Source organism: Lissotriton helveticus, chromosome 9 (assembly GCF_964261635.1).
Source record: "Lissotriton helveticus chromosome 9, aLisHel1.1, whole genome shotgun sequence".
NCBI classification, from domain to species: domain Eukaryota; kingdom Metazoa; phylum Chordata; class Amphibia; order Caudata; family Salamandridae; genus Lissotriton; species Lissotriton helveticus.
The window spans coordinates 142,090,862-142,114,420 of NC_136070.1; the positions used below are offsets into that span (position 1 = coordinate 142,090,862).

General features: G+C 44.3%; 1 protein-coding gene across 1 annotated transcript in view; it reads right to left on the minus strand.

The window, feature by feature from the left end:
• TYRO3 (TYRO3 protein tyrosine kinase) overlaps positions 1-23,559 on the minus strand; it is a 395,592-nt gene that overhangs the window by 14,948 nt on the left and 357,085 nt on the right. The window contains exon 18 of the mRNA XM_078659652.1: positions 14,358-14,494. Within this exon, the coding sequence (XP_078515778.1) occupies positions 14,358-14,494 (137 nt within the window). The remainder of the gene's footprint in view (positions 1-14,357; positions 14,495-23,559) is intronic.

The window sequence follows — 23,559 nt, forward strand, 5'->3', positions numbered from 1 at the left end:
CTCCCAGTTCAGCATCTTGGCGCTATGCAGAAGGAAATTACCCATTTGAGTAAAAGGAGGGACCCAGATAAGCTCAGAGAATGAGAGAATAACAGAATACATCACATGCCGAGAAGAGCCATGGCTTAAATTGTTTTTTAAACAGTGCTTCAGACTCAATGAATCCTAGGTGATTGGGAAGCTGGTTCCATGCCTTGGTGCCAAGGACTACAAAAAATGTACCTCCTCGAGTTTTGACTCTGAAAGGTGGCTTGAGAAAGTTCTTGCAAGAAGATCTTCCGAGTTCTTTTAGTTTTGTAGTGGGCATATCTCACCTTTAGTAGCTGGGCCCGGTGCATCTATCCGCTCTGAAAGTAGACAAGAGAATTGTGAACAAAATTCTCTTATGAACTGTAAGTCAATGAAAGGCTTTTATTGCTGCTGAAGCCAAGGAACGTCTGGGGAGTACAACCTGTAGTTTATGGATGGTTTGTTTTGAAGACCCTGCATAAAGAATGTTGCAGTAATCTAGTCTACTAGTAATTAAAGTGAAAGCAACAGTCTTTCTAGTGACCAGTGGAAACAGATCAAGACATTTTCTCAAAGACTTAGGGAAGCATCAAATTTCACTCCGAGGTTTTTGGTGGGCGTGGGAAGGGAGGCTGTCACTGAGTGTGGTCACCATTTGGTTGGCACGAAGTCGGATTTTCCGAACAACAGGATCTCAGTTTTTTCGGTGTTACCTTTTAGGTGATTAAATTGCATAGGTCATTCATTACATTGCATCCACGGATTAACTTCGTAAAGGCAATTTTTGAAATTGGTCTTAGAGCCCCAGGTTGCTCTGAGCTGCATATCACCCGCATAAGAGGTGGTCTCAATACCAAAGGCTGAGATCAGAATGATTGGGGGGGATGTATGTAAATATTAAATAATAAAGGGCTACGCGATGGGCCCTGTGGAACCCTGGATGTCACACTACTTTTTGGGGATGGAAAAGGACCCAACGAGATAAACTGTTTACGGTTTTCCATAAAGGATTTTATCCAGGCCAGCGCCTGTTGAGAAATCCAGCAGTCTTTGATGTTTGAAGTTGGAGCTGGATGTCATGGGCGATGGATGAGTGGATAAGTCTAATAAAATCAACACTGCATTGTTTCCCGCATCCAAGGTTAATTTCAAAGTATCAGCAATTTCCAATAATACAGACTCCATGGAGTGCCCCGGGCAGAAGCCGGACTCCAGTGGATGAAGACTTTTCATGCCTTCTAAGAAAGTCATAGTTGGTTGTTGACCAATTTTCCAAGGATCTTGCTCAGGAAGGGGAAAAGGGAGATGGGGCGAAGATTGGACAATATTGTGGGATCAGATAAAGGTTTTTTTGCAGATGTTTGACCTCTGCCAATTTCCCATCAGGTAGAACCTCCGCATTGTTTAATGAGCTGTTCAGAATTGTATTGAGTACAGGGTTGATGATGTCAACAACTGTGCATAATGGACAGTGGGCAAGGATCCTTAGAGGATCCCGATTTACAGGATAATATGGCTTTGGTTTGTATCCAGGCTATTGACGGACGCCGTTCCATCACGGAGTCGAATCTGCCGAGAGCTCCATCCCGCGACCGCTTATCCATTACGGGATTTCTGCATCATGCGCTATCACCATACCTCTGGCTCTCGGTTAGCTACTAGTCGTCGTAACTAGATTGGCGGGCATCGCTCACCCGAGTCTCATACCAGAAGAGCCAGTACCATCAGACAACCCCTTTTTTGCATTTTTTTTTGCACAATAATCGTGATCACGTATACGTTCGAGTCATATTTTCTTTCTGTTTAAGGTATCTGTTTAAGGTATCATCACCTTATGTATGTACTGGTGGGCCAATCTTAATAGATCATTATCATCTCTATCATCAAATGGAAAGTAAATTACGGACAACTGGCTGCATTAATTAGTTCTCTCTATAGCCCGGTTTTATATTTGCAATAGACGGTCACCTGAGGAAGGCTGCCAAGCCAAAACGCGCGTAGTACCCATCTATCGCATTACCTCCATCACTTGTCATGTCTAAAAGCTATATGTCTGTTTGTTATATGTTTTTTTTTTTTTTTTTTTTCAAAAACCTTTATTTGAGCAAGCATAGAAAAATACAAGAATGGGCCTACAACCTCACGGGCTGGCCGCTAATAATAAGGCACAAGGCATGAATTAGAAATGTACACCCGTGGTCAGGTACAAATCCAGCACAAAGCATTACTCCTCACATGTCACAGAGCATTTTGAATTTTTATTTTATACAAAAAGCAAAACAAACACTAAAAAGGCGAATGCATGGTAATTAAGGTCAGCCCAAAGAACGGAGGGGATGGTCCACGAACAGGAGAACATACCCAGAGCCCTGAGGCTCCAACAAGGTCGGGGGGGAAGGGGAGCAGCGGGGAGAATCGAAAATGCAAAAAACAGCATGAAAGGGTTCCGGGAACGCTCGCCTAGGGAGATAAGATAACCTCAGCAGTGCCTACAAGGGGAGGGGTACAGATATCCCCACGATATTCATTCCACTGGCCCCAAATCTTCGTCCACGCCCTGGGTCTGCCCCTGGCCACATAAACAGTCTTCTCACGAAACATGGACCAGTCCATGTTATCCTCCCATTTCGAGACCTCAGGGGGCCTGGAAGCGCCCCAGAGTTGCGCAACATCCCGTTTCGCAATCATGTAACCCAAGGTAGCCCATCTGGTCTGGGCCACAGAGTAGTCAGTGGGCTCCCACACATTCAACAGACATCGTCGAGGCTCCGGCCGCAGGGCCACACCAGTCACGTCAGTCATCACCTCAAGCACAGCAGTCCAGTAAGCCGCCACAACCGGGCACTCCCAAAGAATGTGTAAAAAGGTAGCACTCGACCCACAACCACGCTTACATAACCCATCCAAGGAAAAGCCCATCGTCACCAGACGCGGACCAGTGACATACACTCGATGAAGGATCTTAAGTTGAACCAAACGGAGACGGGCAGGAATGGCTACCTCCTTGGGAGAAGAGAGTGCCGATTGCCAATCTTTGTCGTCCAGTTCCAACCCATCGCTGACCCAAGCCTCCCGAAGTCGGGCCAATAAGTCCGTCCGATTATTGATCAGCTTCTTATAGATCAGGGAAATAGTGCTATCAGGCAGGTGCCCATCAAGGACACGATCTTCGAGGGGGGAAGACTCGGGCAGGGCCTCATCAGGAGTCAAAACTGAGGCGAGGGCGTGCCGGACCTGCAGATAACGAAAAAATTCCCTACCATTCAAACCATATTCCGCCTGGAGGGCCTGGAACGACTTCACACTACCTTTCGAGCATACATCACCCACCTTACAAATCCCAATCATATCCCAGCGGTCGAAACCCTTGGTAGACCAGAGACAGCCCAAACGTTCCGAGGCATAAAGCGGCGTCGCCAGCGTCAGTCGATCCTCCCATCCCAAACTCACATTCGCGGCTCGCCATACAATTACTGCAATCCTGGATGGGCCCACAAGATGGCGCCCGGCTGATCGAGAATAAAGCGCTCTATTAAAGTCCCCACCCGGCAGCTGAAGTCTATCCATCTCGAACGCAGGATTCCGACCCGGTGAAAACATCACGTGATTAATAGCAGACAACTGGGAAGCCCAGTAATATCGCTTGATATCGGGGAGCGCCATGCCCCCGTCGTACCAAGGGATGGTGAGTTTCGCGAGGGCAATACGTGGACGCCCGTCCCAAATCAATTGCCTTTGAAGACTCTCGATCTCTCGGAAATAGGTCTTGGGGATTGCGTCATAGGAGTTCTGGAGCGCGTAAAGGAACCGCGGCAAGGACATCATTTTAAACAGGGCCGCCCTGCCCAGAGGAGACAAAGGAAGCTTACGCCAACGGGCCACATCCAGTCGCAATCTAAGCAATGGGGGGAGGAGATTACGCTCAAAGCGGAGCGAGGAGTCCAACGTAATAAAGATCCCTAAATATTTGAAGCCAGACTGGACCACCTGGATAGGAAGTCTGCTCGGCAACGGGGGCAAAACACCCGAAAGAACATACACGCAGGACTTGGCCCAGTTAATAACGAGGCCTGAGTTGGCACCAAAGGAAGCAAGAACGTCAATTAAAACAGACAGAGATTTGCGCGGGGAGGTGAGATATAAAAGAATGTCGTCCGCGTAAAGTGAAACGCGGTCCTCAAAGTCCGGAGACCAGCGAATCCCCTTGAGCGAAGGTTCCCACCGAAGCCAAGCAGCCAATGGTTCCAGGGCGAGTGCAAAAAGCAACGGAGACAAGGGGCATCCCTGACGGGTACCTCTACCAAGGGTGAAAGGAGCCGAAACCCTACCATTGACCACTACTTGTGCCAGAGGTTCCGCATATAATAACTTGATCCAACCAATAAACTCAGGCCCGAAACCAAATTTCTCAAGAGCCGCCCAAAGATAAGGCCATTCCACCGTGTCAAAAGCCATTGAGGCATCCAACGATGCCAAAATGGCCGGCTCCGTCAGAAGCCCCGCCCTCGCGCCGTGAAGACGACGTAGGTTCAGAGCCGTGTTGCGATGCGGGATAAATCCGGATTGATCTGGATGGACCAAGCCACTAATGACCGTCAGGAGGCGGGACGCCAGGAGTTTCGCCAATACCTTGGGTTCAACATTTAGCAGGGATATGGGCCTGTAGGAGGAACAAAGATCTCGCGGTTTACCATCCTTGGGGATGACAACTATCGTGGCCAGTCGCTGATCATAAGGGAGAATACCCCGTTCCCGGGACTCTAGAAACATGGCGCGAAGATACGGAGCCACCCTGTCGGGACGCAATTTGTACAGTTCAATTGGCAACCCGTTCGGGCCCAATGCTTTGCCCGAACGGAGTGAACGGATGGCAGTAGCTATCTCATCAACAGTAAAGGGGGAGTCCAACGCCACACGATCCAAATCGGAAACACTGGGCAGAGCTATATCACGCAATAGAAGGCGAGAGTCAGCCACATCTCTCACAGACACAGGGGTATACACCACACGGAAATACTCAGCAAAACGGTCAACTATTCCAATCGGGTCCGTCACACTCTCACCACTCAAAGACTGAATCACGGGTACCACACGATTAGCCCTCTCCTTCTTATCCAGCCATGCCAGCAATTTACCCGCTTTGTCACCCACATCATACAAACGTCCCTGTTGCTCCCGAAACATCACTTTAGCAGCATCTGTGACCATGGACTTATAGGCAAATTGTTTCAGACCCAGGGCATGGAGTTTCGCAGACGTGACACCAGATTCCAAAGCATCCTCCAATGCAGAAATCTCTCCCTCAAGATCCACCACCTCTCTATTCCTCGCCCTCTTAGCTTCAACAATAAGGGAGAGGGCCTGCCCACGAATCACCGTCTTAAAGGCCTCCCATAGGGACACAGCTGAGGAAACAGACCCCTCGTTATCCAGAAAATACGCGTCCAAAGATTTAAGCAAAAGGCTGCGGGTCTCGGGGGAGGTAAGGTACCACGGATTGATGGGAGCCACCCGGCCCACTGCCTCCACTCCAACCTCAAAACGAAGCCAGAGCGGAGAGTGGTCAGAGATACCCCTGGGTAGGTGTACAATCTCACGCACCGCTGGCGACTGAGCCGCAGGCATCAGGAAATAATCCAGCCTAGACAGACTCCCATGGGCCCCAGAATGAAAGGTGTACTGAAGCTGAGTGGGGTGCAAAAGCCTCCAGCAATCCACCAAGCCAAAGGTATCCAAAAATCCACCCAACCACTGTTGGGCCGCAGGAGTATCTCTAGGGGGGTGGCGATCGTGGAGACCAGAGAACACCGAATTAAAATCACCAGCCAGAAAGAGAGTACTATCAGGGAGGTCCAACAAGACACGGCCCAAATCTGAAAAGGTAGAAGTCTGTAAGCCGGGGGGCACATAAACAGTGAATAAGGAGAGGGCACGACCCTCATAGCGACCCACAAGGACAGCATACCGCCCCCGGTCATCCTGAATCACATCATCAATAGCTACGGGGAGGGAAGCCCGAACAAGGATACCCACACCCCTAGAACCCGAGGTAAACCCCGAATGTGCCACGAGGCGATAGCCCCACCTATTCATTGCATGACAAACATTGCCTACCAAATGAGTCTCCTGCAGGAAAACAATATCAGGAGATAAACGTCGTATACATTTCAACACCACACTTCGTTTGATACGATCTCCCAGACCGTTAACGTTCCACGAAACAAATCTCAACCCGCTACCCCCCATCCCACCCGACAAAGCCAAAACCCCCCACCAATGAGCATGACACCAAAAACATTTTCAAATACAGGATAAAGTCGCCTTGAAAACAGAACACACAAACAACAAACTTCCCTACCACCCTCCCCCCAAATAACAAGAAAACACCCCCCACCCTGCACCCCTGCAAAAAGCTAAAAAGCCACCCCAACCTGCAGTGTGCCTGTCGCCCAAGAACCCCTATTCTACACAAAGACCCCGGAGGAGGAAAGGCTCCGTCCCACCCGCCCCCCGATCAAGACCCATGACGAGAAAAAGAACATACATCAAACACATAAGCAGTAGAGGAACATAGGCATACACCCCTGGAAAAGTTATTCAAAACAAGGCACCAGGTATAGACGAAATGTTCAGCTCTCTACACCACCTTCAGCACCGCCCGGGTGGGCATCGGACTCAGTCTCAGGAGGTCGGCTAGGCAGGGAGTCCAGCCAGTCATTCACAGCATCCGGCCGATCAAATGTTATATGTTTTTTAATGAATCTTTGTATATGAATTGAAAACTATTTAAAACTAAACAAAGAAAAAACAAAAGGTGATAAAAAAGATTATATATTTTGAATAATAAAATGAAATAATGGATCTATCAAGTGGGTAGTTAGTTTGATTATATATTCAATTATTATCTTCCTTACATAATTTTGTTTTTCATTCAATTGTCTCACTATTGAGTTTTTCTTCACTTGGCTATAGACCTTTTTCAAAGTAATATGGCCTGTCGAGCCTGAACCAGTGTCATTTCCTGGTTCCTTTAAATGACCATGGACAATGCTATTGGCTACACCTACGGGTCCTGAAACTACTCAAATCTGCATGTACACAAAGCAGTAGCCATCAAAAAGCCCCGGGAGAATGCCCAATACACGCTGCCTCACTGTCTGGAGAGTAGCTTAACTCAGAGCAAAGACTCAGTAGACTGAGGAGGGACCCAGCGGAGCGAGAGAGAAAAACACTTCCAGGAACTGGAAACCATTATTTCTCCCTATACAAATGTATCAACGGCGGCTCAGCAAACCTAGCTGGAGTGTTAGGAGATGAGACAAGTCTTGATCGCGTGCTTGCGTGGCCATGTCCATGTCATTACATACACTGCTTAAAATCCGGAACTTTTTACCAATACATTTCTACTTTCAATGCACGCAAAACAACACTACAAGATCCGGGAGCATTAATCTATCCCCAAAAAAGTACTGAACTGGAAACAGTGTCCGTAGCGACCTGGAAGGAGTGGGCATCCTATAAAAGGTGAACACTTACTGGCGATTTCTGCATTGCCTTTACATTGCATTCTGTAATTTTATGCATAGTGATTCAGTACTTTGCCCTGTCATTCAGTGAAGTGCCGATGCCAGGTTTGGAACCCAGGTCCCCAAATACCAAAGTTGGCAGCTCAGCCACTAAACCACATCTCCTTTCCTCCAATGACGTTAAATCTTTTCTATTTTTGTCACACACTGGTACTGAGAAAGTATAAATGATACAAGTTACGCATCCACCTACTATTAACTAAAATGAGTTATCAAGTGGCAATGCGTTGGCACCTACAGGACCCCAATGCTGCAGCTTACGGAACAACTGTCGACCGGCGTTCATGTTCACATATTGGTACCTAGAAAGCCTTCAATGCTGCAGCTTACGGAACAACTGTCGACCGGCGTTCATGTTCACATATTGGTACCTAGAAAGCCTTTTAAGAACCGAGGCTCCAACGATGGTTGGAATACCCTGATTAATTTTATTTAACAATACTCCATGCTCAGAATAAACTGCATAAAGATGTAAGTTTGCTTGAACAGATTTTAAATATGTCACAGCATACATTTGAGGACTCTAATCTTATGACTGAGTTTTCTTCTGCTAATAAATTTATTACAGTTTTACTGAAATTCCAAAGTAGAATCAAATCTGTACCCCATGTATGTGTGTGTATATATAAATACATATATATATATATATATATTATGCAAAAAAGAAGGAGAGAACTCTGGGTAGTTCTCCAGTTTAGGTGGAAAGCAGCTCCAGTTAGAGCACTCTCAACATCAGCGACACTCTAGATCTGCTTATCTCTAATATATATACATATACACACACACACATATACATATACACACACACACATATTTATATATATATACATGCCACCCCAATGTGAGCAGGTGGATGTGATACTGTCCAAAACCATTCCTTGCTGAATTACACGAAAACAAGCAGACTATAAAATAAAAAATAGAGTGTAAACCTCTTATCATCTGCAAAAACAGATTCCTCTAATGTGAATTATATTTGGCAGCATACTTCAGACAGATGGAAACTTCAGGTAGTCTTCTTGGAAAGATTCACTGACAGACTTCTGTCAGAGTCAGCGAGCAGTACTAGGGTATAGGAGCTTTGTTTGCCAACGATGTGACAATTAACATTTGAAACAATTAGTTGTGACATGTTAATGGTCTCCTTATAAAGAATAGTTCTTCCTCCTCCATTTTCCAAGCTCCGCTTTCTAACAGATTATACTACAGCCTTTGTGGATTACTGCGCCCGGAAAAGGCTGCGTAGAGTTGCACAGCCAAGACTCATTAGGATACAAGAATAATGTAACACAATTAAGATCCTGCATTTCTGCAGCATGTATGCATGGATGATCTGATACTCTGGTGTACAATAGAAAACGTGACTGTGAAGTAATACTATTTCAGAGTGATATTCTATTTTACATTGTTTCATTAGTAATACACTATGGACATCATTAGGCAATACATAATGACCTCATTGCCTGAAGTGGCATCCCCAGAAGGGATGTCGCTCTGGGCAACTGCAAGTTTTCCAGTGTCTCCTAGCTCAGAATGATCAGATGTGCAAACTCCATACCAGATAGTGTACTTCGGAGCAGCAAGAGCTGTGGGAAGCTGGTGTGCCTGCCCCATCCTACCGCATATAGCGGCAGCGGGGGAGCAGAAAAAGCTTCCACCAGATGAAGTTAAAGACCCTCTGCCCTCCCACCTCCCCCTACCCCCCCATACCCAATATAAAAAGCCGACTTGGACTTTGCGCCTTTATTTCCCCCCATTACAGGGGGGGGGGGGGGGAAACACACAGAATCAGTCTCTGTACTCGCAGGTCCATGTGGTACTCCCCCATTCTGGGGGAAATAACTCACTATCCCGGTCATCTCATGGGAAGATACTGGTCAGATAGTTCAATCCAGTTCTAGTTTCTCACCAGGGAGTAATAAATGGTAATGTGTGAAAATACCAATGTCGACACAAACAAATTGTCCATCCCAGTGGCGTTGCAAGGTCAGGTGGTACCCGGTGCGGAAAATTTCTTGCCACTCCCTGCTTGACAAAATGCCAAAATATGTTTTTAAAACACATATTTTTGCCATTTTGTCACCCCCTCAGTGATGACACCCGGGGCGGCTCGCACCCATCGCACCCCCTTCCTACGCCACTGTTCCATCCACTACCCAATCTCCAAACTTCACAACCTAGCAAAGGCTTGGACGGCATCTTTAGAGACTTAACTCAGTCCACATCTCTAATCCACTGCAGTCCTATAAGATCCAGGAAAATGAGGCTACTATAGAACTTCATCAAAGGCCACAATCTCTCCCACGACTTCAATTTGTGCTGTAGATTCCCCCATGTCCCTAAGTGATGGAGAAGTAGTTGGCTGATGGCAGAGAAGAACCTAGTGCTGTAATTGACAAGGGTCAGCCAGCAGCCCTGATCTGGCTCAGTGTTTCGACTGCCTAAGACTGGACAAAAATCTCTCAACAATCAGGTCGAACTCTAGCACGGATACAATCCTTTCTTTGTGACCGCAGCTAGCATGTCAAAAATGGCTATATATCGCAGTTAACTATCATGAGTGGTTCTGAGAGTCTTAACATAACTGAGATTTTAAATCATAATTTATATTGGATGAGGGAGGATTATCTGTGCCTAACTGGGTTAAAAGAGAGATCCTGGAAATGGAAAGGGGGCAAACGGAAATACCACACATTTCAAATGACCGCAAGTCCAGCAAACAATTTTACTGTTGGCATAAAAAGTTTAAAATCAAGGTGCCACATTGAACTCAGACCTCTCTTCTCCTATCGTCAGCTGAAATACTTCTTCAAAAGAAACATTTTTAATTTAAGATGTTCAGCAACTGTTACACAGCCATCAACTGGAACATGTGAGACTATTTGTGCTGTACCAACTGGAGAATGTGAACATCATCTCCAATGGTTTACCCCGAAAGGAAATGCAGATACTTCAAAGGACTCAAAATCAAGTACAGAAAAAATAGATCCCACAAAAAAAACTAGAAATTGCTGCAATAGATTCATGTGGAGTAGTGTGGCTCACTGGTTAGAGGCGACAGAATCCGGGAGCAGAAGTCAGCCCGGGACCAGGGTTCAATTCCCGACGCGGCAGGGTCGTGGACTTGGGTCAGCGGACTCGATAATTCTCGCTTCGGTGCTTACTCTAATCAGGGGTTCCACTCTGCAACTCTGGGCATTAGCTTGCCTAATCTCCACAACGGCCCCATCAATTCCAGGGATGCCTGGCTCCACCTTGGGGACTCCCAGCAGGGACCATCCCACAGGGAAAGCCAGGAAGGGTTCCCCAGAGTTATACAGCGCCAGGAAACCTACGGATGGGTAGCAGTGCGCTTTACAAGCTCAAATACATTTACATTTACACATGTTAGAGGGTGTAATTCAAAATCTAAGGAGCACAAACAATGCATACTTAGAAGAACGGCTAACTATCTACAGTGGATTCCCTTCACTGGAGACTCGTATCCAATAAAAGTAATATTTGGTAAAGCATAATAAAGACAGAACAAGAAAGGAGGCAACATTATCAGGGTGCAGTGTACACACTTCCAGACTTCCAGTTCCAAGACCCCAAACTCAACAGCCTTGCCAAGGCTTGATGTCTGCATGAAGAGCAGGAAGATGGCTGTATTTAGGAAGACATTCACTCTCACTGGAATCCATCTATTCTGAGGACCCTGCCCCACCAACCGAAGCACCACCCACCCGTCACGTTTATCTGGTCATAACTAAGACACTAGCTGGATGAAGAATGGCCATAGATAATGTCCTAGAGTGTTCATCTCTGAAATTTCAATACCCTACATATGAAGTGGAAGCACGGCAACACGTGCACATTTAATAACTCACATAAACATATGGAAAAGTATTTACCATTGAAAAACTGTTGACTGGGATTATTACCGCCTCATTTACTGTGGATGATGCACTGCCAGATGAATGTCTAGATACTCCAATACATGTGTATGAGCTACAAATAAATATCCTGCCCGCTTGCTAGAGTGGTAACTGCCAATGGTTTGGCATTCCAGTGTTTCAGACAAAAATAGTACAGGCTTTACAGTGGGGTACTCCTTGTCTTGCGACCTCTTGTGTTCCATCACACTCTTTCAACCCCAACTCGTTGTACCTTAATTTTTATCTTTTGCCCTTTCCCGGTTTTCCTGCTTGACAGGGATGAGTGGCAGACACTGCCGCACAGCCATGAAGGCGACCCACAATCTGTAAAAAGATGGTATTGGCTCCAAGGCGCGTCTCCCTGGTGCAGCTCACCTTGTTTTCTTCCACTCGAGATGTGGGTGACATTCCCCTTTGCTCCACCTCTCCACGTTTTTTTTTTTGTTAAGTTGTATGGGCATGGTCCCTATTAACTGTTATCATTTCTTTTTTCCTAACGGGAAAAAGTACCTGTATATGCTCCATATACAGGTACTTGTTTAGCAGCCTGCTTTTATCATTTTGTTTCCACACCTGCACCTACTATTGGATGCGTTCCCGCAATGTGATGCTGACGGGGAAAGGACTAATGGGAAGTGTTCTACAGTCTATCACACACCAAATGTAAATAGTTATTTCACCTCTAAAATTAGGGCTTTCATACTCTGAGGTCCTGTGAATGTTGATGCATAGGGTGCCATACTATGTGCCCCGATTGGCTGTTTATAGCCAGTGCAGATTCTGTCACTCATTCAAAATCGCTCAAACTGAAGAAAATTCAAGAACAGCAGCCATTGAACAATACAGGTCTGCATGCTCTGAAGGATGCTGGACACTGGCAGCAGATCACACATTTCAGTGAGGAGTGCCTGTAATACACAGAAGTTAAATAACGTAGGTGCAGGGACAGGCATGCATGCCCTTCTAACACCTGCTGGGATGATTCTTCGCTGCCACAGAGCATTGTGGGTTGGCATTTGAACCTTTGCTGTGCATGTCTCTAACCTTTATAAACGCACACCTTCTATATATAACTTTACGACAGCATGGTGTTCAACCAGTACTGCAAGCCACATATTTTCCTTCTTCCCCTGACTGGGGAAACAAATTTATCCAAGAAAGAAAAAGAATTTGAAATCTTTGCAAGAGAACATTTAAAAGCGTGGCACAATCTTTCAATTAATCATTTATATGTGTTACGAAATGATACTGAATAAAGAGGATGGGTTAAGTCCATAAAAGTATATATGAAACCATTGGGAATTTTCCTGGTCCCTCATTGGTCCATTCGTGGTCACACGCCAGTCAATGGTAATGCACACAAAACACACCAATATTTCATTACAATATAGTAACATGACAACAACACAGACACAACCTCCTGGTCCCTCATTGGTCCATTCGTGGTCACATGTCAGTCAATGGTAATGCACATAAAACACACCAATATTTCATTACAATATAGTAACATGACAACAACACAGACACACAACCCAACTGTACAACACAATGCAAACAGCACAAAAAATAGCGCACCACAACAATATATCACAAACCACCACAAAGTTCTGGCAGCAAAATTGAATATGCCAACACCACAGCAGCACTGCGTATTAGCAAAAAGAAAAGTAAATAACACAACATGATAAAGACAATAACATAACAGGAACATCACAAATAACTACAACACAAAAATAAAAAAAATAAAAATACCTACAGTATACTCTAACACAACACAAAAAGAGCACAACAGATTATTTCAACACAATAGAACAAAATAGCACGATACAGCAAAACAAAACAACTTAAAAGGACAACACAACAACAAACTATCCACCGTCCATCACCTTGGATGAAGAGGACATTTACTATTTTATATTATAAACCATGTATTCCAGAACATAAGCATTTCCACAAGCAGAATGTACATTTTAGGGGTTCATGTGTGAAATGTGGTCTGCACTGACAGGTACACAATCTACATCTGCAGACCTATCGTGACGTCCTCCTCCTAGGGCCCCAGGAGAAACACTAAACTTGCTCGGGGTCCTAAACACACTATTTGCAGCAACTGCGCTTCTTATGTCCTATAAATGGGTTTGATCCTATGTATTTTAAAGGAGGACCAAGAAGCCAGTTTACCAGACTGCACACAGTAAGATGCATTTGTCACAAAACAAAAAAAATGTGAATTCCCATTTCAAACCTCTTTCTTCTGTGGAAGGAATACTATGTTGTTGTACCTGTGTGTCATTCCAAGAAAAATATCTGCAGATTTTGATTACTGATACCTTTTATTTGGTTGACAAAGTAAGAACGGATTAGCGCATGATGCACTATTCAACATTTGTACCTACCTGCCAGTCAAATGAAAGGTATAACTGAGTACAGACCATTTTTGGGAGGCAATGATGCTTCCCCTCAATTCTCGATACCTCACTGCCGTTATTTTGGAGATGAATCTTGGGAGCTTCTTCCATTTAGCACGTTCATGCTTGAGGTTTAGAATGATTTGCTTCGAATGGTAGCCTGGGGTGGTGGCAGCTGCTTGTCTCAGGAATCTGGTTGGCCTGCACTGCTCAAGTCCCAGAATAAAATACTGGTCACTCCTGTACTGTTTCCAGTGCCCATCACTTCTTTTCACAAACACAACTCTTCTCCAGTAACCCAAAACACATCTTTTTTTTAACATCAAATATACAAGTAGAACATGACCTGCTCTAGTTTCTGGTCTTTATACCGCGTTACATATACACACAATTGGTAGGATCTAAGAGGACTATTCTGTGGCGACGTGGCTACTTACAGATCATCCAGGCAGTCAGGAGGCTGTTTTAATCTGTTTCCACCAGTGAGGTAGTTGTAGATTTCGCAGTTTTCAATGCCAGCGTAGGGTGTTTGCCCCAGCGTCACGATTTCCCACATGGTGATGCCAAACGCCCACTAAGAAAGGAAAACAGATCAGGACAATGTTAGTAAGGATCTCTGCCCTCCATATGAAGACTTGTGCTTCATATCAGATCTCAAAAGCTGCCTTCCGAATAAGTATTTCTATTTCAAATGGCTTATACTCTTCTTGTGGTGTGCGGCTTCCATAGGAAGCCATCAGCATAAATATCAGATTTGAAAACCAGTTACTCTCTTCTTTGACATCATAACACTGATAAAAACTGCAGTTTTGTCTGTGTTGGGATTAGGCATGGGAGATATTTTAATTATGATGGCGAAATTCGGTTATTTTGTGAATTAGACGAATTCCTGAAGTTACACGAAATTCTTAAAATGATACAACTTCATATAATGTCTGCTCACAAGACGCATTCCCCCAGAAAACGTGTTTATTTAAATTGCATACCCAGCAGCAGCAATTTGCTGCCTGACTGCTCCTCTTTCTAAATGTAGTTTACGTTAAAATTGTTTAAACTTACAGTTCCAAGAATGGCCTCTGCCATTTTGGAATGGTAATGAAAAATATATACAAAATAACAGCTGTGTCATAATGTATGCACACATACATGTCATCACACTTTTTTTTTTCTCTTCTTTTTACCTGTTGAGGGACAGTCTCGCCAAAAAATATGTTCTCTAGAGATGCTGAACAGCATTGGCAAAAAGGCTTTAAGGATGCTATTGGAAATACATAGCATAACTTTTTTAGTACGGTACTATTGGACATTTTACTTATTCTTGGAGCCATTAAGCAGTTCCACCTGCCTTGACAGGCCAGCACTGGTCTTGAGTAGGGATGGGCGGACCTCGCTGAGTTACATAAAAATCGCAAAATCCTGCAGAGCTCAGCCAAAGAACCGGCTTAATATGCATGCTGCGCTGCTCACGCTGCAATTTGGTACCAGTAGCGTGAGCAGCGCTTACAAATCAGCGTGACTGGCACATGTTGTGCGCGAGAGCACTTGGCCTTTCAAGTTGCTTTTGCTGCAGTCCGAGTAAAAAATCTAATTGAGCAGTAGGAAATCTACTTGAGAATCAGCCCTCTGACAACAACCACTCGTGACAGCCCGCGACCACTCGTGTTAGAAAATGGCTGTAGGAGATGCCAAATCTTGTGTGCGCTGGCATTTTCTGAGCTTTTTGGGGAAAAATTCAGCCACACGGCCAATGGCTGAATTTGGCCGAAATCCTGCATTGGAGTTGCAAATTCCACCAATTCCTACCCCTATTCTTGATGAGCTGACACTCGGGTAGCAGGCTGCTGCACATTCCGGTTCATAGCCACCCGCTTCACAATACTGTAGCAGTAGAGTAGTGTGGCTCACTGGTTAGAGGCGGCAGACCCGAGAGCAGAAGTCGGCCCGGGACCAGGGTTCAATTCCCGACGCGGCAGGGTCGTGGACTTGGGTCAGCGGACTCAATAATTCTCGCTTCGGTGCTTACTCTAATCAGGGGTTCCACTCGGCAACTCTGGGCATTAGCTTGCCTAATCTCCACAACAGCCCCATCAATTCCGGGGATGCCTGGCTCCACCTTGGGGGCTCCCAGCAGGGACCATCCCACAGGGAAAGCCAGGACGGGTTCCCCAGAGTTATACAGCGCCAGGAAACTTACGGACAGGTAGCAGTGCGCTTTACAAGCTCAAATACATTTACATTTACAATATGAGACGTACCAGGACTAGTCGAGGCCGAACAGACCTGCCAGGATAAAGCATCATTTATTCAAGCAAGGGGTACAGCATTTTTTGAACCAAGTCACAGTAATTTCCAGTAATGCTGGGTGCAGTCATGCACAAGCCTTTCTGCTGGCAGTTGTAACTTCCGCATTGGTAGCAGGACCTTGCTTCAGCCACAGTACTGTTATGCCATCACCCTTGAACAGCGCTGGTCATCATTTCCTTGTTTTTACTCTCATTATGTGGCAGCTACTGTGCCCTCTCCATGGTGTGGCACTTGCTGAGATCACCAGGGTAGCAGCTGCCCCCAGTGAGACAGAGGGCAGAACATTTGCCGGACATTTCACAATACATTATTGTGGGGTTTGAGAGGCTACCGATGGGACACAAAAAAGCAGAATATCATTAAGTGGAGGCTTGCATATTTGAAGGATGCAATTATATCACCAGTTACTTATTTACAATTAGACTGCATTATTTAAATTTCTGGTTAAAGGCACAGGGAGGTTAAATGATTTCTCAGGATAACACTGCATTTGCACTGGCATAGGCACCGTGGGGATTTTATCCCACCCAGATTTTGGAGTGAGGAGGAAGAAGCGGACAATGTCAAACTTTGAAGTGAAAACTAGAACATGTCTGTCCAAAGCCAGCTTGCACATCGCCTTGGTCACACTGAAGCACTGTAACTTGAGGAGCAAACTCTGTGGCGACAAGGAGACCTTTGTTTTATTGATTATTTACCTCATTCAGGTGTTGAGCCTCTCCTAAAAGCGTTCTGTATGTCATGACAGCAGGGCAAGGGAAGTCAGGAAATGATATTTTATGTTAATGTTAGTGCTGGCTAGGTTGTAAAACATTGAGTCGCAATTAAATAATTAGCAAAGACCTATGACTACAAACATGTATATGTGTGAGTATAGTGTTAGTTTGACAATGTGTGATGAAGTGTATTTATTGAACTCCATATGCTAACTTTAATTGAATAACTGAACACAAAGCACTGACCTTTGGTGTTATATAGAAAATAGAAAAATGTAACCATACAGTCTCTGAATGGTGCAGTATGCAACCCAGGACTCAAATCAGCAGTGGTCTGTGCAGGTAAGCGCGGGGTTGGGCGGGGGGATGGGTACTGGATGTCGACCAACGACAGAATAGAAATTATTTATTTAATCCTCCCTATTCCGCCTGTCGACGCCCACCCTCTCGCCCCGCCATGCTTACCTGTACGGACCACCATTGACACTCAAATCCCTGCTTTCCCACTTTATCCAAGTGTCTAATATATAGTCCATCACTTTACTTAACTATGTATCATGTTCCTTAACTATCCAGTTTGAGAGCACATTGAAGTAATTCAGTACAGAATCTGAGGTCTACGGAACCGTATTTGTATGTGGTTAATATAAAATATTCTCGCTTCACATTTATGACCCACATGACAAACTGACATTGTTGGTAACTTGTGGCAACATCATCACAGTATGGGGACATTCCTGAATGATTCAATTTTAAATAAAATATTTCTTTCAATTTAGTGATATTATTGTATGTCCTTAATTGAGACACTGAGAAATGTTGAACATTTTTTATTTTAAAGAACCCGCTTTAGAGTTTGGCAAAGGGATACTTCATCACACGTGGTGGAGTACGATCTCATCCAAACACTCAGCCCACCTACCTTCTATTTAAAGTTCGGCGAACATTCATTTTTCTGACTCCAGTGCACCCACTGCCTCTACTCTCAAAGCTTTCTCCGATGGCTGACGAATTAGGGCCCGTTGGAGTAAGAATATCAGATCACCCACCTTATTTAGAGTGAATGGTCGGTTGGTGTTTTTTTTTCCTCTCCGTTACTGCCTGGAAAAACTTGGTGGAACAGTACCAAATAAATAAATAACCACTATTCATTCATACGTTTTTCATAAACAAACTCCTGCTTTATGAGTTTCTTTCTGAAAAAAAAATAGGGTTGGTGTGTGGCCACCTGAAAGACAGTAGCAAACCAAACTGGCAGTGCCTTCAGAGGAATTGGTGTGATGGAGTTTCCTCTGAAGGCACAGAGATCACTCAGGGACGGCTGCGATACCTACATTTGGGGGGCAGTAGTCTATCAGGGTGGTGGTTGTAATGTCAGCCACCACCCTACCCTGATGGACTGACAGGCCACCTGCCAAACTCTAAATCGGCCTCAAGATGTTGGTCATATTTTTTACCTGATTCACATCGTTTGATGACTCCATTTGTGCTTTGGCTCCTCGATCTAACCCAGAGCCCTAGCTGTAGCGCATGCAAAAGGTATTTGTTATTCTGTTCTGAGTTTTCCTGCATATAAAGTATTTGAAAATTAAACCAAACCGCTTACAAGGACTTTTTAATTCAATGTTCATTTTTGAGATACCATTAGATATGTGCTTGCTGTTTCACCAATAGTTAGAAATGAGTTTTCTTTTCCTTTTTTAAACAACGCTTTGCTGCAAACATTGACAAAGCCAATGCATTATAATGGTGAGGCCTTCGAGCTTTGCCCATGCTTGTTAAATAAATTGATGTTACCTGGAAAGCACACATGCATTTTGGGAATGCCTGTTGTATATACACTGGGAGATAGAGAGAAAGGGAAAGACAGATGGCATGGAAAGAAGCAAGTGGAGAAGAAGAAAACATATAATTATAGATGGGTGGTACATTTAGGTCTTTTTTATGTTTGTAAACAAAATAAAGAGTTCACAAATCCATCATTTTCAGTAGACATACTACAGAATTGTTCGAAGTCACAATTTCGAATGCACCAAGGTTACATGCATGCAGCATGCTGGAAGTATTCTTGAGTGTAATACTTTACAGTCAATGAATCAATACATTACTGGCATGCCAGCATTGTGTACGTCTGAAAAAAGTGATGTTAAGCCAGATGTTTTTTGAAGGAGGTAAGGTTTTTTTGACGGAGATATGGTATCTGGTGATCAGAATCGCCTCTGCCATGGACCATTCCTCAATGTCGGTGCACCACGAATCCATATTAAGGCAACTAAGCTTCAACCCCTGTATCCCAAAAAGACTTTTTGCCGAAAGGAGACATTTCATGTAATATTGCCTCTTCCTTCAGCAGCATAGGAAAACCCAGCAGTTATCGTTTCGCCTCTAGTGACATCTATGAGCCCACTACAGCTTGCATTTAAAAAAACATTTGCATCCCATTTGCCTGGCCTGATTATAAAGACATTTTGGGCAATTAATGCAGGGAAAAAAACTATGGCTTAGATGGCTGGTAGGTAGACGTGTTGTTGGGATAGATGGCCCTTGTGAAGCCATCCTTATAATCACACTTTTCAAGTTATGTACGGGTACCAAGTCAGACATCCTTTCAAGAGCGTTCACTCTGTGGCGACTCTGGGGGAGTAGGAAGGAGTACAGGGTTGACATGGTGTTTCACAATGGGGGGAAACGTATGTCAGTGGGATGTAGCAGCCACCTCCTACTCCAGAAAAGTGGAGAAGGCATTTGATCTCCTACTTTTAGAGGAGAGGTTTAGTGATAGGAACAAAAGTCTTGAGAGAGTGAGGGGTCTATGCTTAGAGAGGAATTCAGGGAAGAGGCCAATGTAGACTGCACACAAGGATTTCGGATTGTTGCCACAGGGTGATACACTGAGGTATGTACAGCAGAATCAGCCAGTCATGGTGTGCTGGCATGCAGAGGTGGCTGGGCAGGAATGTAAAGTAAGACCGATTCTGGACAGTTCTTCTGTGAATATCAATCTTTTGTCACCAGGGTATGTAGTCGAGGCTGAAGAAGGCAGTAGAGCAGACTGGATGCAGGTAACAATTCTCACGCTGGAATGGAGATTTGGTTGCTGTGATATGGCAAATATGATCCATGCTTTTTTCTATTACTTGATTTCTGATGGTGTCGTGTGGGTTGGAAAATCTCCTCTATAGTTGACAAAGCTGGCTGTGTATTTGTGGTATGCATTAGTAGTGACATAGTTGAGTGTCAAGCATCATACAAGTGTGCCACTGTGCGTTGTCCTTATTAAGAGAGGGGCTAAACCTTCTGACCTTCTTCCAAATACGTGTGTGTGTGTGTGTGTGTGTGTAAATGCCTGTGGAGGAGGTAGTAAGTGTACAGTTGTCTGCACTGTGTGTGACTTCTTTAAGAGTGTGTGTTGTAGGTACCCTCACGCCATGGTAATCCCACCCGAGTGCCACTGACTCAGCTAGTTAGTAGGCTTAGATCACTACTGTTATTCACCTTTCTCTGCCTGCATTCTGAAACGGGGACATTGAAAAGATGGGGACAGGTGGTGTGGGGGCCTGGGCACTGCCAAATGGGAAGTGCTAATACTTTTACTACCCACATGCTGGTGTTGTCCAACAGCAGTTGATTGCTCTTTCCCATCATTATGCCCCTTCTCTGCCAGATAAGACACACAACGATAGGGTGGAAAATGAACATCAGTTTACAGCCTTAGAGAGCATTAACTGCTGCAAAACTCACCAGAAGTGAGCAGCAATTGCTCCACTGTAAGCTACAAAAGCGCAATAAAGTGCGAAAGTCATTGCACAGTTGCTGAGAAAAGGTCTTTTAGTTTTCACATGTTCTCTCAGTGCTCTCTAGACGTACACATGTATAAAGGACAGTATCTTCCTCACGTGTACAACGCAACATCTAAAAGAAAGCAAGAAGTCTTGCAGACAATGTATTCTCTAGGGCAGTCGGAAATTCTTTAGTGTATGCATTGGTTGGAATCTAAGAAAACAAGAGGGTTCAATCAAACCCTTTAACAAGGCCTATGGCCCTGTAAACCAATTCCGTTTAACAATGCCTCACTTTTGGCTTATTGTTACATGTGGGCACTAATTTGATGTTCTAATCCACACTGTGGTACCAATCTCACATAGTTACTACTTGAACACGTTAAAGGGGGTGTACAATGAAAAGGAAGAAAAAGTTATATTTTCCCAGTCCTGCATCTCTAAGAATCACCAACAATAAGCATTCTAAGGTCAGATTTACAAGGTAGTATTTCAGAATTAAACATTCCAATTCAGAGTTTGCGACCAAAAACCTACTTTTAACAATGTCTAAACCCATTTTACAGTTAAAATGGGTTTTAAAATGGGTAAGAAATTGTTATTTGGATGAGGCGTGTTGTAGGAGTCCCTTCCAAATAGCGAGTCCTATCCGTATGTATCAATGGTTTAGGACTGAAAAAGCAGTCTTTAACCATTGAAAAGCTAATGCCCCCAAAATGGGATGGTATCCCATTAGCAAAAGGGAAGGTGACCGTGGGCATCCCTTCCACTTTGTGAAGGTTAAAATAAAAGGTTGCTTGGGAGTAGGCAATAGTCCAGGGAAACTCTCAAACAAAAATAAAAGTAACAATTTCTTTTTAAATGCAGACCAGTTTCCATTAAAGAAAACATATATATATTTTATTGAAACATGACCACAGACATGGTATAGACCACCATCCATGTGATGGCCTCCAATCAGAGTGAGAGGCAATTTGTGACCTACTCCATTAATAATCATGAGGTAGGTCAGATTTCGACCGACTACAATTCGGATTATTAAGAACCGACCTATCAGGATATAAATAGGTTCCTAGAAATTCTTATTGGTGGAAAAACTACAAGTTGCAGTTTGCGACCAGTATTTTACGATCAGAACTCTGTTTTGTTTGGTGTCAGCTGGCATTCTGAGACATACTGTGACATCATTCACCATTGACCTCTTTAGACGTATTTTTTGCAGCCAGCACATAATGCTGCTTTTAAACGCAAGAACATAATTCTCATTTTTCTCCCACAAAATTAAGAAAACTATTTTTTGTTAATCTGAACAGCAGGTATCTGTTACACCCCCCACACGCTTCCGACTAAAAGGAGGAATTAATACAATTTGTGTTATGCAAAAGGAGCAATACGCAGCCATTTCCTCGAAGCAAGTGATCTTTCTGTGAAAGCCAAGTGGGCGTTGTAAAGAGGGCGCTAATAGAGGGATTTAAATGTCATCTGAAAAGATTTTGCTGCATTCTATCGTGTATGTGTCCTGCTCCCTTTAGATTTCTGGAACACTCTACACTTGAATAAACTGATAAACTTGTGTGTCATCTTCCTTTGGGCAACTGGCCCAGTAGTGTGTATGTGGCCTCTGCCACCTGTGCCCCACTCTTGGTCAGATGGTCTGGGTATTTCTGGTCATTAATCAGTACCCCAAGTTAATTGTGGCTAAAAGCATGATGACCAAAATGACAATACTCCAAGAGTCCATAAACCACTCAGTGGTCAACCAAATGCTCCATTTATCCACCCTCCATATTCCTTCCTCTAGCCTACGTTAGTACAAGGATCTACTAGGATCAGTTGCAGTGCTTTAAATGGGCCGGTACTGTCTGGTATGGAATACCTGCACTTTTTTATTTTGAGAGGGGAAGTACCGGCACTTCTCAAGACAGACGTAATACTTTTAATTGGAGAGTACCAGCACTTCTCAGAAGTAAGTAGGTACTCTGGTGCAAAGTACCTGCACTCCTATTTTTCCAATTCAAGCAATGGTTAGTTGGAATTATAGTAATATACGTTCTCTTATCTAATGGCCGACATGTTGGCAATATCGTCACTCTGAGGTAGGACCAAGAACACTGATAGATGCTCCCAACTTTCCTTGCTACAGTTGCAAGGCTGCCATCTTGTACTTCCTACCACACTGCATATGTACCCCCTTCAAATACAGTGCAAATAAAATATTGGAGGGAATTGTTCTAAAACCGGGTTGAGGTATGATGCTAGTAGCCAAAACGAGTACCTTTATATGCGGTCTACTTTAATCCATGCAGCTGCATAAGAAAAGCCTCACTCAAAATGGCCATCTTTGTGTCTGCTATGCAGGCGGACCGGATTTGCTGTTTTATCATCTGGGTCAAAAGGTGCAGCGCTCTTCCTATGTGAAAGGCCTTACAGCGGAACACATGCGGTCCTTTCATTCCAGCGCTTACAAAGCACTATTGGAAAAGATAATGAAAAATATAAGATATTGTTTTGCAGGTAAACCACCAAGGAGCTGAATGAGTGCGAAACGGAGACACTGCTGCATTTCTAATGATTTTCTGCCACGAGAAGTGTGGCATCCATATTGCTAAGTGAATCCCAACAGGCCCACCGCAGAGTGCGGCGAGTTTCTTAGTGACGGTCTTCGACACTGTAATGGATGTTGGGTATGATACTGTAGTTGGGGATGACAGGCAAATGAAAGGTTAGCTGCCTGCCAAATATACCAGCAGATGTCTCCGATAAGGGGCATGATTTGATAGAACATTCTACCACAGCCAAAACCAGTAAGGAGTCGGTTGCAAATCAGGAGTGATCGGGGA